We start from the raw sequence: 18,692 nt of genomic DNA on the forward strand, positions 1-18,692 counted from the left end.
GGGCAGGATAACGTGAAGATGTTTTCACTGTGCACTGAGATCAAATTCCCCTCATGATGTCACTGCTCTGTTGAGTCAGGTCTAGCAGCTTCACACTGAGAGGCCTCACCTGCCTTAGGCTAGCTGACACCACCTGAACGTAAACTGACCATAAGTCTCACATCTCTCCCCTGAAAAGTGGCCTCCAGTGCGATACTCGGCTATTCAAAAGAAGAGACTCATGTTCAACTTGACTTCTAGTGAGTCAGCATATATATGTGAGTGCAATCATGGAAATTCACAGTCAGTCAAGGATGTGATATGAAGTCATAAGAAACATGGCTGAAAATGAGGAAGCAGCCATTTGTGTGCAAGAAAAGAGTGTCAATCATGAAGGCCAGTCAGAGCATGATCATCTCTCAATGGATTTTATCTCTTCATTAACTCTTACTGAGATGAACTCTCTTGGGGCAGGTAATTATTAGTTTGTTGTGATATATTAAGGTAAATGGTAAATGCACTGCACTTACATAGCGCCTTCATCCAAAGCGCTTTACAATGGCCTCATTCACCCATTCACACCAATGGAGTCAGCTGCCATGCAAGGTGCTAGCCTGCTCATTGGGAGCAATTTGGGGCTCAGTATACCCAAGGAAACAGGCACGAGGACAGGAAGAGCCGAGATTTGAACCGCCGACCATAGTATCATTGGGCGACCCACTCTACCTCCTGAGCCACAGCCGCCCAATATTATATTAGCCTACACCACTGCCTAATGTTGTGGGAAATGCTCCTCCTCTCATGACAGAGTGACACGCATGCACTCACACACGCACACACACAGTGGGAACCTACTAGGCTACTTTACTACAAACTCATGAGTGGGATTAACTCCTGAGGCGGGGCAACTCAATAGTGAAAGGTTGAGATCAAACAAAGGCCCTTTCCTCGGCATTGTCCCCTGTCCATGGTTACCTGCAGCACAGCGGGGAAGGGCGTCGAGATCAACAAAACAGTGCACCCTGGGAACCAGGCCAGGAATGTAAATACAGCTCGCATGGCTCTGTGGCATCAGACATGTGTCTGAACAAATGTTGTCTCTGAGGAGTGGAGGTGTGGGTCTATCATCACCACAAGATCGGTATTTGAGGAGGTGGTACACATTGGAAATGCACTTGGTGTGTGTGTGTGTGTGTGTGTGTGTGTGTGTGTGTGTGCGCGTGTGCTTGTATGTGCTTGCGTTCAAGTCTAGATATGTAGGCTAGTCTAGGCTACTATACCAATGATATTGATAGCCGAAATAGGCCTACTTGGTGGTGCAAATACTGCCCATAGCCCGTTTCAAGTAAATACCAAAACCTCGTGGGCGTTCAAAATGAACAGACCACTTACTATGTGGTGGTAGCGTTGTTATGGCAGGCGGCTAGGCGCCTTTCTGTGTGCTCCTACTGTACTTCCTTTAACTTCCCTGGCCAATCAGGTGAGGTTACATAGGTATGCTTCGCTGCGCCCCTCCCTCACCTTTGCCGAGCAGCCAATAGCGCGGCTCCCCTGGGAGATTGACTGGAGTAAGAGGCAGAGCATACGCAGGTAACTCCGAAAAAAACGGCGAAGGGAGCAGGAAAAAAAACCCTCAGGGCTTGTTATGGAGTTCGTGTGAAAGAAACACGGATTTTTTCCACCCTTCTTTACCAGTTAAACCAGTATCTCTGGATAGAACACACTCAAGTACTGGAACAGGTAGAGTCTGTGGCCGCAAACTCTCTCGTGCCCTCTCTGAAAATAATCTTCTTTCCCTCTCCGTTTACCTCAATTGAATTTCCAGATCTTTTGTTTGCTCCTCTTATCACTTGGAAAAAGGTGAACCCTCGTGTTATTTTTATTTGATCTTTGCTTTAATTGTAGTTTTTACCCTTGTGGTCCCTGATGGCTTCGCACAGTGATACTCTGGTGGTGTTCTTTGGGGCAACAGCTGGTGCAAATAGGGGTAAACTGGGTTCGGATGAGAGGGAAATAATTCTGTTGGTGTGGCAAATTGTGGATCTACATGAGAAAAAGGTACGAACCTTTCTGACCCTGTTGTAAGGTTTCTTATGTAGTGTTTTTGTGGCACAATCTGTAGTGGAATAGTCTTGTTTTACCTTGACAGCTGACATTTATATCAACAAGGTATGCTCTCTTACAAAATCACACGTTTTGCAAAATGAAATGAACCAACTTGGGACTAACGCGGCCAACGCTCTGATTTCAGCGTTGGGTCCTCAGGTGTGTGCATTAATTACAAACGTAGGCTAAAATAACGTACGAATGTTTGATAGAGAAAAGCATACCTTTTTGGTTGCATGTCAGCGCCTCGACATAAGCAACCCTGCGTTGACAATTAACTGCTTTGCAACTACATTGTCAATATCAGAAGCTTTGAGAGTTCATAAATGTTGGTCTTTCATGCTGAGGGGGTAGGCCTAAATGGGATATGGTTAAAGTAGCGGTGATATCACGCTACACATGCCATGAAACACTAACTTCTGTTAACAGGTTGGAAAGGTTCAGAGGCGACTTGTGAAGCCAGACACTCTGGAACTGACAGAGCAGTGTAAAGAAGAGACTGGCCTGAGCTTGGATGAGATCTGTAAGGCCGAGCCTCTCGACAAAGTTCTGCAACAGGTGAGACCCATTATGGGTAATAGGTGGCGAAGACTAGGTGTAAAACCCTTTCCTCAAGTGCAAAACAGAATCTTTTGCACTTACTTTAGAGGCAGACAACATATTTTATTACTTTATCTTTTCAGGTTGACTCCAATTATCATCTTGAGCAAAACATTTAGTCTATAATATCATAATGGCATATTTGACGTTAAGTGATGAGCAGCTGTGCTCAGTGCAACTGACAGCTTTCAATGTTAGTTTAAGACCGTTGCCTGGAACAAGATGGGACATGACAAGCCTGGCTGTAAAACTTTACATTAATGTGAGGCGTGTCGGAATTCAGTTTCGATGACCTTTTAAAAAAAAGTATTCAACTTGGTTTGAGATGTGTCTTGTGGCCTATAGTTAAACTCCCTGGCAGTTTAGAGAGACTGGTTTAAGGAGCTTGGCTGGGCAGTGCCGGGGGCTGGTAGGAGGAAGGCGGGGGGGGGGGGGGACTAGCAGGTCCTGTCTTGTCTCAGACTGATGCATACTGACATCTGGAAGACGGAATGTTTACCTGGGAACGCACCACTCTTGGGCAGAGGACGGGGACAGAGAGGGACAGGGGACAGAGAGAGACGCGACCCCGTGTCAGACAGCGACAGCAGCCGCTGTCTCAGGCCACTCGCTTATGACCAGGATGTGAATTTGCTTCCAGGTTCCTCCCTAGCTTCGCCAGGTATGTTGTGACAAAAGGCCTATGTTGCCAAACGTGTTTCTCAACTGCTTTGACAAGAGTATTTGTTTGCACTCGATACACCCTACTCCGCCCCCAGTATTTCATAATTGAACACCTCTCATTATCATCCCCCCTAGTGATTTAGGGTTACAATTATGACCAGAGCTGTGGTTTGCTCCCCTACAAGCACAAGCAGGCTCGCTGAGCCAATCCTAAACAACAAGAAGTCATTTTTTAAGACTCTTGGTTTAGACATTTGCTGTGACTCTGAAGCAGCTGAATCCGACTGCGGCAGCCATTGTCTTTCTTCCTATTCTAATGCAGCGTATCTTGTTTGTGGAGCCTTTTACATATTAACCAAAGCAATCAATTTTGCTTACTTCTGTCTGGTGGGACACTTTCTCCAGCCATTGGTCAGGTTTAGTTTCAACTGAACCTCATTGATTTAATAATCAACTCCAGCCAGTGGAGGAATGAATAGATAGATAGCGTAACATCCAAGCTAGTTTTGAGTTCTTGTGTACTTGTGCCGGGAAGGGAAGTGTGTTTATTAAGGAACAGCAAACTAACAGCGCAGGGGGCATATCTGTGACTGGACCCCCGAGGGTCATGTATGGCTACCCAAGGACACCGGCTTGTTTTCTTTAGTGAAAGATTCATTTAGGAAGAGAGGTTTAGATGGGTGCCTTTCAAATGCACAGTTTGAACATGCGTTCAACATGTCTTTTCTCTGTGTCATTTAGACGATTTGTCTTTAGCGGCTAGCATTTAGATGATAAAGCCATCCTTGTATTGTGCATCCAGTACCGAGAGAAAAACTAGTTCCAGTCTGAACGGGCCACTGGCTCTCACTTCTCTCCATACAAGGGTTCACGCTGTTAGAGGGTGAGGTAGGAGAGATAGAGAGAGTGGTTTATTGCTGTGGGCACTTTTATCTCTTTTATTTATTATCTAACACTCAGCAGCACCTGCCCGAGTTCTGCTCCTAGGAACGGGGGAGTCGGTGCTCCACCTGTGTCACTGCTTGATCTGAACATGCCAGGCTGCTGGCTGGTAGGCAGCTGCACACAGCCAAGCCCTCTCTCTGACACCAACACCCGTTCTGCATGGCCCAACTGGTCCGACGCTATGGGCCGTTTCTTCAGAGGGGCCCTGAGAACGACCCCGGGGCTCACAGTCTGATGAGGTGCTCAGGCTACACGGCGCACGTGTAACCGAGTGAGACGTAACCGAGTGAGACGTGGAGCGGCTGGTGAAACGCACTCCTCAAAGGAGCGCTGACACTCAGAGAGAGAGAGAGACGTCCATATCGGCGAAGTTGTCAGCGCGCCCGACTTCCCAAGCGGGAGACCCGAGTTCTAATCCCGCAATGCTGAAACAGATGGGTTACACTGGTGCCGTGACCCGAATGCCCAGTGGCTGTGGAGTGAGTTGAGGGGGGTGAGTGTAACTTGGTGAAAGTGGGTTCTTGTGAGTTCTCAGGTAGGTAGCGAGTTGTTAGGGTTGTTAAACTCACTCCTTAGTCTAAATACCGTGCACCCGTGCCTCTTCATCGGCGTAGCTGGTTAAAACAAATCCTACCCATGCCGAAATGTACGGGCTACACATGTACTGTATCTGGGGCTGGAATTCCCATGGAACTGCATCAGCTAGCGTTTAGGGCTCAGCCTCGCCATGCAAACATGAGCAGGTCTTACCACAGAGCAAACACAGATAGCACCAGGTTCAAAGGTAATATTTCCCAGTCTCACCCCTGGTACAGCGAGACACTCCCCTGGTCAAGATAGACAGAACCGATAGAATCGTACCACTCCCAACGAATACATTAGTGGAGCTGACAGCTTGTCATCTAGAAAGGGTTGTAGTCAATGCCGTTTCCTCATTCAAGTGTGGCATTACTCTACGGAGGCAAACCCACTCTTGTCGCACCATGCCTCTCCAGCTCATGGGACAGCGCTGGCCTTTCCCTCTGCCTACGCCTGCTCTCATTAGCAAACCTCTGTTTTTGTCCGACGTGTTTGCTCTAATTATGGAGCGAGGCAGCTCAGAATGAGAACAGGTCCGGAGGGTGTGCCTTCTGTTGTCCTTAAACCGCTTGTGTGTCTCCGCTAATCCTGCCCAGTGTTTGGGCAAGGCGGGGCTCCATACCCTCGAGCCTGGCCGTGAGCAAACAGCAGTCCTCCCTCTGCCGGTACCGAGACTCGACTGCTCCGCCGGGAAGGTCCCGGCCCGAAGGCCCGCGACTTTGTGCGACTGCGGGAGATATGTGACATGATATATAGGGTGTGTGTGTGTGTGTGTGTGTGTGTGTGTGTGTGTGTGTGTGTGTGTGTGTGTGTGTGAGTGTGAGTGTGAGTGTGAGTGTGAGTGTGAGTGTGTGTGAGAGAGAATGATGTGGCCCGGTGCCACTTTTGTCACAGACACATCCCTATGCATAGACAGATAGATACATACTTTATTGACCCCCCGCCCCCCCCAAAGGAAAATGTGGCGTTTCAGCAGTTGAAAATTACAGAAAGGTTGAAAAGAAAAGGAACACCAGCTACAGAGTTAAAAAAAGAAAAAAAAAAAGATACTAGATAAGGGGGAGGGGTAGCAGCATAAAAAGAGGGATATCAGGGACTATATACATCCATATCTACAGTGACTGTGCAGTAGGTAGTACAATAGGATAAGATATCCATGTACCTGCATACATTGTCAGTATAAATTTAACTATACAGGTAGATAAGTCAAGGAGTGTTGAGAATGCCACCATGCCAGGTTCACCAATCAAATGTGTGGAATCTAACCTCTATCTCATTTGGAGTCCAAAGTAGCACAACAGCCTGTCTCGTTTCACACCTCGGTCGTCCCACACTGTCAGCTTCCACAGCGTGGGGGGGGGGGGCAGTCCTATCTTGACTAGGCTGGACAGTCCTATCTTGACTAGGCTGGACAGTTGTCTGGGGACTTATTGAAAAGAGTTCCAGCTTATTCCACCCCTTAGAGATGGTGTGACGGTGATGTGGCGCACAGCCATGACGGGTCCATAGAGCCGCGATGGTCGGCTGACCTACGGACCCCCTGGTGATCTTCTTACCAGGGACGTCAGTGAGGGGTTAAGGGCACGGGCGCGCCCCAGCGTTGCCCTGACCCAGATGTAAACCCCCTCCCCCAACACGCTCCATGTGTCAGGGAGGCAGCCTTGTGAGTCAATAATGCTCTCATTTGATCCTGGTCGCCACGATGACACAGCTGTCACATCCCTACTAATTCCAACCAAAGGGGTGTTGATGGGTTTAAGATGGATCGCATACAGTAACTTGTCATTTAGCAGATGCTTTTATCCAAAGCGACTTACGATAATTGCATTTAATGTAGGGAGTCAGTGTAGAACTACTCACCAGAGCTCACAAGTGTATCTCCATTCTAAACAAGTGACTAAGAGCATAACCTAGTGCTTAAGTGCACGAGTAGCAAAATAATCGTCTTTAGTCATCCTCCACTACATTGTTTGTTCGTAGCTTCCGGGGACCTACCTGTGGGTTACGCTCATCGGTTTCTCTGCGGCCGTTCGACGGCCGTGTGTGTTGGTTGGCAGCGGGTAGCAGGTCAGTCCAGCTGAACCCGGTGACCTGAGGCTGGCGAGGAGTATGACCCAGGGCTCTCTCTCTCTCTACCTCTCTCTCTCCCAGCCTCTTAGTCCCTGAGTCAGCAGCTGTTTGGGCAGGTAATGGCCGTGCGTGTCTGCAGGCGGCGTGCTCCAACACGCCCCGCTAACACACTCGCTCACCCACCGTCTGAGGGCTGTCAGAGAATACAGTACATGGCCCCTGGCAACGTGAAATTACCCCACCTGTCAATCAACCCCCCCCTTCCCCCCCAGACAGATAACCTTGGTACCTCTCTCTGAAGATCCTCAAAGAGAGACGTGTTTTAGGGGGGGGTCTCTGTAGTTTAACTCTGGGCGTGGAATGCCTGATGGAAAGGGAAATTGGAAGAGTGTATAAGCGATGTGAAGAAGCTAGCTACGTATTGGGGATATGGTTCAGTCGCTGTCTGGCGAGGTACGCTATGATTAAGGTGGAGGACTTGTGCAGGAGAGGATTGAGGAAGAGACGATTGTTGACGGTTAAAAGACACCACTGGGTTTACCCAACAAGGATAATGGGGCCCATTAGATGCGCTCGTGATGGCCAAACACAGGTACGGGGGCGGGGCAGCGTGGTGTTGGGCTGGTGAGAGTGTTTATGGAAAGCAGGTTCGGCAGGCCCCCCCCGCACCCCCCCCCCTCCCAACCTCGCTGCCAAGTGTGATCTTCTTGATCCTGGTGATTAGCACGGTGATCCTTGTCTGCTTCCTAGTGCAAACACAGAACCAGTCTGACCAGCCCCCCTACACACACACACACACACACACACACACACTGTGTACAGAATGCTCACATCTTGCAACCGCACACACAGCTCTACCAGTTGAACCCTCACGTTTAGAAAACAGTCCTCAGTGTTACTGCCTCCAGGAGAATCAGGTGGAAGAACACCTGTGAGCTGTAACTAGATCAGAACATCACTCATTTGGACTACACGCTGTGTTTCTTTCTAAACCAATCGTCTTCGGCGTAGTTTCACGTAGTAGGGATTGAATCTGATTGGTCAGACAGCAGATTTCGCCACCACTGATTGGGCAGTAATAAACAAATGACGAGGCTTATCCCCAAAACATGCATCTGTTGAGTCAGACTACCCAGAGCCTGATTCTAAACGGCAAAGGCAGCTAACTAAACACACAGGAAAGTCAGTTTTCCTCATATTAGCTTGCAGAAAATTCTAAATCATCTCTTTTCTTGTGGTTTTCTCTGCGTAGTTCCAGCAGGCTGTCTCAGTTGAGGTCAAGGCTTTGGGCAGGAGCTCCTATACGCTGTGTGTCGACGGCCCCTTAGTCGTACGACAGGCCCTGCACCCCGAGGCCTCCAAAAAGGTAGGTGACCGATCTACTGACCTACTGAACCAGTGCTGTTAAAGCGGATCATTCTGTCTCTTTTGTCAAACGTATGATGTGTATTACTAAAGCACGTTGTAAACCAATGGGATTTGGTACGTACGCTTGGGTTCTGCCATCGGCACCGTATTCGTTTCTACCTTTGAACTTTGTCAACAAGTGTGTACGTTGTATTTGGTGGGTCAAGGTGGCAGCCTGGCTCCCTAGTTTAAAACGAGGCACGAGAGCTCCTCCGAAGTACTAACATGTCATAATCCGCACAGGAATGCCAGATATCCAATCAGACATGACCTCCCCTCTTCTCGTCCCCTCTCCCTCCACCTCTCCTAAGCTCTCTCTCTCTTTCCTCGTGAGCGTGAGCCACTGCTGTGTCTGTCAGCGATGAGTGACTGGACCCTCTCTCTGCGTGTCGTCCCTCTAGAACCTGGTCCTCTCAGAATGCTTCTACTCGTTCGTGGACGTGAGGAAAGAGTTTCACAAATGTTGCCCCAACGCCGGTCCGGCCCAGGACCTCACCCTGCCCTCCATGCTCGAATGTATCCTTCTCCACGGGGCGAACACGCAGCCGTTTTAAATATACCCCCCCCCCCCCCCAACCCCTCAGGTCGCGTGCCATTCAGTATTCATTGTCATCGAACGTCCGCGCAGGTTACAGTCACGCATGACGGCTTCTTCCTTAAGCGGGTGCGCGTCAGATGTGTGCATCTCCCCCTTGGAAGAGCAGGTGATGGGCGTGAGGGAGGTCGGGAGCATGGTCCTTCTCATCCTCCACATCCTGGCTGAGCCCTACAGTAAGTACCCCCCCTGCCCCCCCCCCCCCCCCCCCCCACGTCTGTGACAGCCAACCCAGCTACAGCAGGAATGCAGCATGCTGATGAAACAGGAAAACAGGGCCGACCTGTTGAGCCTGAACCCTGGCGGCACACAGCCCTAGGAAAAAAAACAACCAAAACCCTGCAGTTGCTTGGTACTGTTCCTTTGTCTACAGATATGAATGCGCCTCACAAATTCACACGGTGCTTATTCATAGAAAAAGCGGATTTGGTTAATGTTTACGTTTCGCCTGTCTTGTTTTGAATCCCCTCCAGACCACACGTTCTCCTGCTTCGAAACCGTGAAGTACAAGTTTGAGTCGGGAGCGTGGTACGTATAAGCTCGGCTATACTCCTAGGCTTTAACTTGGAACTCGGCCCTCTCGAAGTCTCTACCACCGTGCGTCGCCACACCTATCGGCCAAACATGTTGTTTAGCTTCAGTGTGCGTCTCACTGCCTCACCTCTGGCTCCCATGTTCAAACCCGAGCTCTCAGCATTGATTACAGCAACAAGGAAACCTCAAGCGTGTAATTAAACCGGTCCAACTTCGCCATCAGGCGCTTACCTGGCTATGCGATAGCCCCGCACAAATCCCTCTCAGGCTTCCAGTGCCCATTGGCCCGACAACCCCCTGGCATTTACTGTGAGAGCGGGTTAGTGTTTTGAGTGGGCCGCGTTACGCGCTTGAGCGGCCACGGTGCCGGTGTTGACCGTACCTGTCTCCGCCCCTGTCTGCAGTAGCAAGACGGAGCCAGTGGACAGCGAGACGGTGATCAGAGCCAGGGGGCTGCCGTGGCAGTCGTCCGACCAGGACATCGCCCGTTTCTTCAAAGGGATCAACATCGCCAAGTAGGTGTCACTCAACACCTCGCAAACGCCCATTAGCGCCCATTAGATCTCGTTAGCGGCGTAACGTTTGCGCCGAGAGGGAAACTGACTGTGTGTGTGTGTGTTTTTGTGTGTGTGTGTGTGTTTGTGTGTGTGTGTAGGGGTGGCGTCGCCCTCTGTCTGAACGCCCAGGGTAGGAGAAACGGCGAGGCCCTGGTCCGCTTCGTCAACCCCGAGCACAGAGACCTCGCCCTGGAGCGACACAAGCACCACATGGGCAGCCGCTACATCGAGGTCAGCCCTCACACCGCACCGCCGACGCCTCCAGTACCCACGGCACTTACTAATCCAGCATTGGCACAGAGAAAGAGCGCCACGATTGCCACGAATGTGCATTAAAAAAACAACAACAACAATATAATACACATGCTGGTCAAAGCTTGCTAATCTCCATGTTTTTTTTTCTTCTCATCCTTGCAGGTCTACAAAGCCACAGGGGAGGAATTCCTCAAGATTGCTGGAGGTCATATTTCAGTCGTTTTCGCCCCCCACCCCTCTCTCTCTCTCACTCTCTCTCTTTCTCTCTCACTCACTCTCTCTCTCACACTCTCTCTCTCTTTCTCTCTCTCTCTCTCTCCCTCCCCCCCACCTCCCTGTGCAGCCGGATGTTGAAAGGCTCGCTGTTACTCTGTCCTTCTATTACTGCGCCCCCCCCCCACCACCATATCCCAGACAAACCAGGACCCCCCCTCTTGTCTGTGAAAGAGCTGCTCTTCAGCGAGCGTAGAGAGGGACTCTCCCTGTAGTCTGCCCCCACCCCCCACCACCACCCTCAGCAACTCGGCTTATCCTGGGGGAATGAAAGGTCCTTTGTAAGCCTCACACCCCCCCCCTCCCCTCCTCTTCCCCCCCCCCCCCAATAACCCACCCCTCAGAGGGTAGCTAGAGGAAACGTTACCCCGCCGGCCAACAGCGGCTCACCTGTCCGCCCGGCCCAGAGCGCACTCCCCTGGGGGACAAGGAGCCGTCGGCTGCTGAAAGGCCCCGCTCCGGGCTCACACAAAGGGGGTGTGAAGAGACAAAGACCGGGCCCCGGGCCTCTGGACCGCGGAGCGGGGCCGAGCTGACAGTACAGGAGGACAGGAGTGTGTGAGTGTGTGTGTGTGTGTGTGTGTGTGTGTGTGTGTGTGTGTGTGTGTGAGAGAGTGTGAGTGTGAGAGAGAGAGAGAGCCAGAGCAGATAGAGACACATCCTCCGCCGCCTGCGGACTTTAACCCAGACGAGCAGAGATCAATACCTCAGACGGCACGATGTACCGTCAGCAGATAGGGAGGCCAGGCGCTGGGACCGGCCCCCTGTTCTCACCCGGGCCCCTATCTCTTATCACCGCTGCCGTCTGAGCGCGCTACAATTCACAGGACGCCGACTGCCGGGCACTAATAATCACCTGCCGAGCGGCACCGCCCGGATCCTCCGCCATGTCTCACTCGGCCGTCTTCCCCGCGCCTCCAGGCACATCCAACGAGGTGGCCCAGTTCCTGTCCAAGGAGAACCAGGTGATCATCCGCATGCGGGGCCTGCCGTTCACCGCCACGCCCCAGGACGCGCTGGCCTTCCTGGGGCCCGAGAGCCCCGTGACGGACGGCGCTGAGGGCCTGCTGTTCGTCAAGTACCCGGACGGGCGGCCCACGGGCGACGCCTTCGTGCTGTTCTCCTGCGAGGAGTACGCCCAGAACGCCCTGAGGAAGCACAAGCAGATCCTGGGCAAGAGATACATCGAGCTGTTCCGCAGCACGGCCGCAGAGGTGCAGCAGGTAGAGAGAGCGGCGCGCGCACACACGGACGCACACAGACGCACACAGACGCACACACACCTACACACGCACGCACGCACACACACACACACACACACGCACCTACACACAGGCACACAGACGCACGCACGCATGCACACACACACATGCACGCATGCACACACACACACAGACAGGCAGGCACACACACTCACACACACCTACAAACACACCTACAATAGGCGGGGCTTACTCTGTGACTCCCTTTCGCTCACATACACACATCGATGCAGAAATCGCTACTATTGTCCTGAATGAAAGAAGCAAATGAGTCCGCAGACAGAACTGTCCTCAGAACTTTGACCTCCGCTGACCCCCCGTCCGTCCGTCCGTCTGTCTCCCCTCCCTGTGCGCTTCAGGTTCTGAACCGCTACATGTCCACCCCTCTGATCTCCACGCTGCCGCCGCAGCCCATGGTGCCCATGCCGGTCCTGGCCACGCCCCCCTTCCTGACCACAGGCAGCACACGCGACTGTATCCGCCTGCGCGGCCTGCCCTACACCGCCGCCATCGAGGACATCCTGGAGTTCATGGGAGACCACACCGTCGACATCAAGCCCCACGGAGTCCACATGGTCCTCAACCAGCAGGTAGGCAGGCAGGCAGACGCGCGCACACACACACACACACACACACACACACACACAGACATCCATTCATCCAGTATTATTGAACTCTTGAAGCCTCAAACGATGGCACGCGTCTCTCCTCCCCCCCAACCCTCCAGGGTCGTCCCTCCGGCGACGCCTTCATCCAGATGAAGTCGGCCGACCGGGCCTTCATGGTGGCCCAGAAGTGCCACAAGAAGATGATGAAGGACCGCTACGTGGAGGTGTTCCAGTGTTCCACCGAGGAGATGAGCTTTGTCCTGATGGGCGGAACCCTGAACCGCAGTGGGCTCTCACCCCCGCCCTGCAAGCTGCCCTGTAGGTCCCGCCCCCAGCGCACCCCGACACACCAGGCCAGTCACACACCAGGCCGGTCACACTTCACACACCAGGCCGGTCACACGTCACACACCAGGCCGGTCACACACCAGGCCGGTCACACACCAGGCCGGTCACACGTCACACACCAGGCCGGTCACACACCAGGCCTTTCACACACCAGGCCGGTCACACGTCACACACCAGGCCGGTCACACACCAGGCCGGTCACACACCAGGCCGGTCACACACCAGGCCGGTCACACGTCACACACCAGGCCGGTCACACACCAGGCCAAAGCAGTTTGCCAAAGCCAGCCCAGTTTGTGGTGCTCAATTCCATCCTTGCTAAGATGAACATACAAGTACATAGCTTAGGCAGCTTACACAAGTACATGACTTGGGCAGAGAAAGGGATAGCAGGGGTCCTGTGTGTGTGATGAATTGCCCTTCCTAGTAGTACAGTAGCTATGATGACCCTATCGTTTACTGTAGATTACTGTATGATGAACGGCGTCAGTCCATCTGGTTGGATCCCAGAGGCGAGTCTAGACGTGGCGTGCTGGACGCATGGTCAGATGGGGCGTGTCCACCCCCACCCCCACCCGAGTGGACTTTGCTCTATTTCTGTCTCCTATCTGGACCTGGCACTGGAGATTAGATTCCCGCTTATCGCTACCCAGAATGCTCTGCAGCAGCAGCAGCTGCCAGTATCGCCGCCGGCTCTCTTGAAATTCTGACCGGCGTCTCAGCCGAGGCGGAATCGCCGACGGTTTCGCTGCGTGTTTGCTCAGCGGCGAGCGGCGGAGAGTGACTTCCGCCTTTAATGGCTAATCTCCCCTAGCGGGGGGGCCGCGGCGGTTCACTCCGGGTCCGTTGACGTCGGCGGTGCCAGGAAAAGGCGGCGCCACCGCCGCAAGGTCACCCGCGTGTTCTGTGTCAACGTGTCCCCTAAGGGAGGAGGAGGGGGGGGGGGAGGAGGAGAAGGGGGAGGGGGATGACCAGAGCTGCCCACAGCCCCGCACCGACTCCACCACCAGTTTGTGTGTAAATACACACACCTCCAGTGCCGGTCTCCTTCAGTGTGTTTACAGGGTAGCACACACCAATGGCCAATGGTTAAACGGTGTTGGCTTAATGGCACGTTCCAGGCAACCCGTAACTCGTGTTTTTCCTACCTCCTACACGTGAAAATGCTCTGGAATGGCAGTCAAACCCGTAACTTCCCACCCGTGAACTCGTACAGATCGATGTACTCCCAGTTGCGCTCTCTGACTTCACACAGCCCTCTAAGCAAGATGGCAGCCCCCATGGGTATGGCGACAAAGATAACTTTAGGGCAACGTAAAGTAAATTTGTACGTTGTAATCAAAATAATACAAACGATTATGCACTACAACCTGCTATGTGTATGTAATGATGCCCAAATATGTTGGCAAGAGATAGCTAGTGCTAGCTAGCTAACATTAAGGTAAACCTGAACGTGACCATGCAAACGGCGAAAAGTCGATGTCAATAAATAAAATGTAACGTACAATTTCTTAGCATAGCGAAATTAGGCATACAATGTTTAGCTTGTCAGCTCTGACAATGTGCCAAATCTCAAGCTTTTACCATATCGGCTTGTTTACATTTATCCAGAATGCCACGCATTCAGACAGTTTGCCTGGAACGCTATGAAGTCGTGAGTCGTGACTTGAAGTCGTAACTTACGAGCTCAAAATCCTATCTGGAACGCGGCATAAGGTTCTGTGTTTTAACCAGGTGATTGAGGATGTGTGTGTGTGAGAGGGGTGTCTCAGGCCTGTGTTTGAGCGGATGGATGGATGTGTGTGTGAGATCGTGTGTGTGAGAGAGAAAGTGTCTGTGGGACTGTGTGTGTGTGTGTGTGTTGTAAGTCGCATTGGATAAGTGTGCTAAATTACTAATGTTACTAATGTTAATGTAATGTGTGTGTGTGAGAGAGAGTGTGTGTGAGAGTATGAGCGAGAGAGTGTGTGTGCGAGAGATTGTGAGTGAGAGAGTGTGAGAGCGAGTGACGGTCAGGTGATACAGCACATGAAGCCCCCTGCCTCTCTCCTTTCTCTCTCTCTCTCTCTCTCCATTCTCTCTCTCTCTCTCTCTCTCTCCCAGGTCTGTCTCCGCCAGCCTTCGCTGCCTTCCCCGGCCCGCCTGCCATGCTGTCTGAGGCTGCTCTCTACCAGCCCCCCCTGCTGGCCACCCCCAGAACAGCCCAGCCGCCCACACACAGCCCGGCCCCCACCCTGGCCTACTACCAGCCCCAGCCCCAGCTCTACATGAACATGAACATGAACATGAACTACACCGCATACTACCCCAGGTCAGTGCACCAAATGCCTAGCATACTACACCGGGCTAGTACCTAACTACACCGCTTACTACCCCAGGTCAGTGCACCAAATACCTAGCATACTACACCGGGCTAGTACATGACTACACCGCTTACTACCCCAGGTCAGTGCACCAAATACCTAGCATACTACCCTGGGTTAGTACATGACTACACCTAGCATACTACCCCAGGTTAGTGCCCCAAATACCTAGCATACTACCCTGGGTTAGTACATAAATACACCTAGCATACTACCCCAGGTCAGTGCCCCAAATACCTAGCATACTACCCTGGGCTAGTATATAACTACACCTAGCATACTACCCCAGGTTAGTGAACCAAATATCTAGCATACTACCCCAGGTTAGTACATAAAATACACTACTACCCCAGGTTAGTGCATCAAGTACACTACATACTACCCCAGGTTAGTGCATCATCCACTCTGCAAACTAGCATACTAAATCTATGCTATTCTGTACATTGTTTTAGCGTCCACAACAGTTTATAAAGAGCCACCACATACCTGTGTATGACGCTAACACCCCCCCTCCCCTCCACCCCTCCAGCCCCCCGGTGTCCCCCTCCACGGTGGGCTACTTTGCGGCCCCGCCGGGGACGATGGCGGCGGTGGCGGCCCAGCCCCACGGCCACGCCGCCTCGTCCATGCTGCCCCAGCCGCACGGCGCCCTGGTCAGGATGCAGGGCCTGCCCTACAACGCCGGCGTCAAAGACATCCTCAGCTTCTTCCAAGGCTACCAGGTCAGTACCCTCCGACCCCACACCCCCCTACTCTCTCTCTCCCCTCCATAGAGCACCAACCAGGCCGCCCGCCAAGCCTGTCTGTGTGAACCAAGTCCCCATGTTTGAGCCTGTGTGTGCGCGTGTGTGTGCGCGTGTGTGTGCGCGTGTGTGTGCGCGTGTGTGTGTGCGCGTGTGTGTGCGCGTGTGTGTGCGCGTGTGTGTGTGTGTGCGCGTGTGTGTGTGTGCGCGTGTGTGTGTGTGCGCGCGTGTGTGTGTGCGCGAGTGTGTGTGCGCGAGTGTGTGTGCGAGGCAATTAAGATTTACAGCTTTGCTCAACATTGTTTGCTTAGAAGTCTTGTCTGCAGTTTGGGATCAGATGATGTGTATTACTTAAAGGAGTAATATGAGTTTTTATATCTTTATAATATTGATATCCCCCATCTCGACCGGCTGTCCTTTTAAACTGTGCAATGCCACTCTTGCGCAACAATAGCCCAGTTCCGCCCGCCCAGTCGTACGTAAAGGGTCCCATCAGAAATCCACCACAGGGCACCGAGCCCCCTCAAGGCTCCCGGAGTGATTTATCTCGACGCCACTGTTCAGCCTCATAATTCAATACAGGGACATGTGTGCACTTGTGCTCTCCCCTCTCTCTGCTGCCCCCTCATTGGCTGCCACCCTGAGTAGGCGCAGTCTTCAGAGGATGGTATGAGTTCTCCCAGCGCTGGATTGGGCGGTTCTCCTGGCCTCAGGGGGACTAGGGCGGTGTGTTGTGGAAGGAGCTTGGGTCTTTTTTTGTTTTTTTTCTTCATCTGTTCGTTTCACTTAGTCTTGAGAAGATGCAGAAGACTACTGAATTCTCGTGTGTGTGTGTGCTTGTGTGTTTCCTTTGGGGTTACTGTAGATAAGTTCCCAGCATGCTCGAGCAACTGTCAATTTGCTACAGGGCTGCTCAGTCACATGGAGAAGTGTGTGATGTGTGTGTGCTGCGTGTGTGTGTGCACTGCGTGTGTGTGTGCTGCGTGAAAATGCGAGGGGCAGCCTGCCTCTTGGCTGAGCGAGTGTAACGCCATCCTGTCGAGCTGTAGCGGCACGCCCCCCTGGTCTCTGGCCCTGGCTCACCTCGCTGTGTTAGGTCCTCACACTCAACACGCTCGGGTCCTCACACTCAACACGCTCAGCGGGATTTGGGTGAGAAACGTTTCGGGTGGAGGCCGGTGTCCCTTACGCACCTACTGTATACATGGACAACAGGTCTTATGTATAATGCAAAAGACAGTTCTTAGCAGTGTTGGGGACTAGGGGAGGTGTGTGTGTGTGTGTGTGTGTGTGTGTGTGTGTGTGTGTGTGTGTGTGTGTGTGTGTGTGTGTGTGTGTGTGTGTGTGTGTGTGTGTGTGTGTGTGTGTGTGTGTGTGTGTGTGTGTGTGTGTGTGTGTGTGTGTGTGTGTGTGTGTGTGTGTCATTTAAAGTGTATGTGTATGAAGGCCTCCCGTTCTGACTAAATCCACTTATGCTGTAGTATGCTCCTGATGACTACAGCAGCTTGGTTCAGATGAGCGATCAGGCCAGGAGTCTGATCCAGCCCAAAGAGTGGCTCTGTCTGTAGGGAGACCCACAAGGTAAGAACCCTCAACCCCCGTAGCCCTCTCTCCCTCGCCCGCCTGCTCTGCTCTCTAACCCGGGACCCCTCTCCCTGTTAACCTATCTCTCTCTACCTCTACTGTATCTCTCTCTGACTGTCGCTCTCTCATCCCAAGCCTGCTAATCGGGTGCGGGGTTCTTTTGGGGTGAATTAACACCGTGCTAACCCGATTGGCTCATTTTCTACCTTAGGCTGTCTTATGGACTGCATGTCTCCTGAGGGGAATGAATACTGGTGAAACGCCAAAGGCCCCCTTTTTTGTGTAAAATGGATTCATTCAGCCCATCTTACCTGTTTTTACTCTTCAACATCTCTTCTTCAAGTGCTCTGATCACCTCAGGGTCTCGTCATTCCTCCAGCCTGGCTGACCGTCGCCCCCTGGTGTTGGGATGCGGTAATAACAGCCGTGGGGACAGAACGCTAACCTCTCCGCCGTTGTCTCTCTGCTCTGCGCGCAGCTCCAGTCGGACGGCGTCCTCGTCTTGTATAACCTTAGCGGCCAGCGCAGCGGGGAGGCCCTGGTCACCTTCCCCAGCGAGGAGGCGGCCAGGCGGGCTGTGGCCGAGTGCTCCAGCCACCCCCTCGCTGGTCACCTCGTCCACCTGGCGTTCTGCGACTGACCGGGCCGGAGGAGAGAGCACCGCTGACCACCACCACCACCACCATCGCCCCCCTCTGTACCTCGCCCTCCCCCTCCCTCCCTCTGTCCAACACTACTGGCCACCGCCACCCTCTCCCTTCCTCCCTCCCTCTGTCCAACACTACTGACCACCGCCCCCCTCTCCCTCCCTCTGTCCAACACTACTGACCACCTCCACCGCCCCCCTCTCCCTCCCTCCCTCCCTCTGTCCAACACTACTGACACACAGACGGGCACCCCCCCCCCCCCCCCCTCCCCTCACAGAGCAGCACGACACTACACATATTTATATATATATGACATATATGATGACACACACCTCCTAATTGTCTTGAGTGGGTTCATGTGAATCATCTCCGTCTGCCCCAGAAATGCCACTGAAACGGACCACTGACGAGCACGAGACCACCTGCCTTATGTTTTACACGCTAACCACGGACCCATCACATGGGACGCTTGTGCCGCAAACAAAATGTCTGTCTTCCCATGCGTCGTCTTATCTGTTGGCAGTAACTACTGTGTGTGCGTATGTGTGTGTGTGTGTTGCATTGATTGACTACC

General features: G+C 52.7%; 1 protein-coding gene across 1 annotated transcript; it reads left to right on the forward strand.

The window, feature by feature from the left end:
* Positions 1 to 1,606: 1,606 nt before the first annotated feature.
* Positions 1,607 to 18,070, forward strand: esrp2 (epithelial splicing regulatory protein 2). The gene is made up of 16 exons (XM_084436766.1): positions 1,607 to 2,037; positions 2,515 to 2,643; positions 8,195 to 8,308; positions 8,751 to 8,865; positions 9,025 to 9,120; positions 9,418 to 9,472; positions 9,883 to 9,993; positions 10,134 to 10,266; positions 10,453 to 10,495; positions 11,485 to 11,786; positions 12,185 to 12,415; positions 12,553 to 12,751; positions 14,885 to 15,092; positions 15,674 to 15,866; positions 17,369 to 17,468; positions 17,950 to 18,070. The coding sequence occupies exons 1-15, from the start codon at positions 1,906 to 1,908 to the stop codon at positions 17,453 to 17,455; spliced, it is 2,148 nt and encodes a 715-aa protein (XP_084292892.1). The 5' UTR covers positions 1,607 to 1,905; the 3' UTR covers positions 17,456 to 17,468; positions 17,950 to 18,070.
* The last annotated feature ends 622 nt before the right edge of the window (positions 18,071 to 18,692 follow it).

This window comes from Borostomias antarcticus (assembly GCF_949987555.1).
Source record: "Borostomias antarcticus genome assembly, chromosome: 4".
NCBI classification, from domain to species: Eukaryota; Metazoa; Chordata; class Actinopteri; order Stomiiformes; family Stomiidae; genus Borostomias; species Borostomias antarcticus.

Bases quoted from the DNA above. Each gene is read 5' to 3' on its own strand.
- esrp2 (XM_084436766.1), top strand. From the start codon at position 1,906: ATGGCTTCGCACAGTGATACTCTGGTGGTGTTCTTTGGGGCAACAGCT. The intron at 2,644-8,194 runs GTGAGACCCATT...TTCTCTGCGTAG, and splicing joins TCGACAAAGTTCTGCAACAG to TTCCAGCAGGCTGTCTCAGT. The intron at 10,496-11,484 runs GTCATATTTCAG...CCGCGCCTCCAG, and splicing joins ATTCCTCAAGATTGCTGGAG to GCACATCCAACGAGGTGGCC.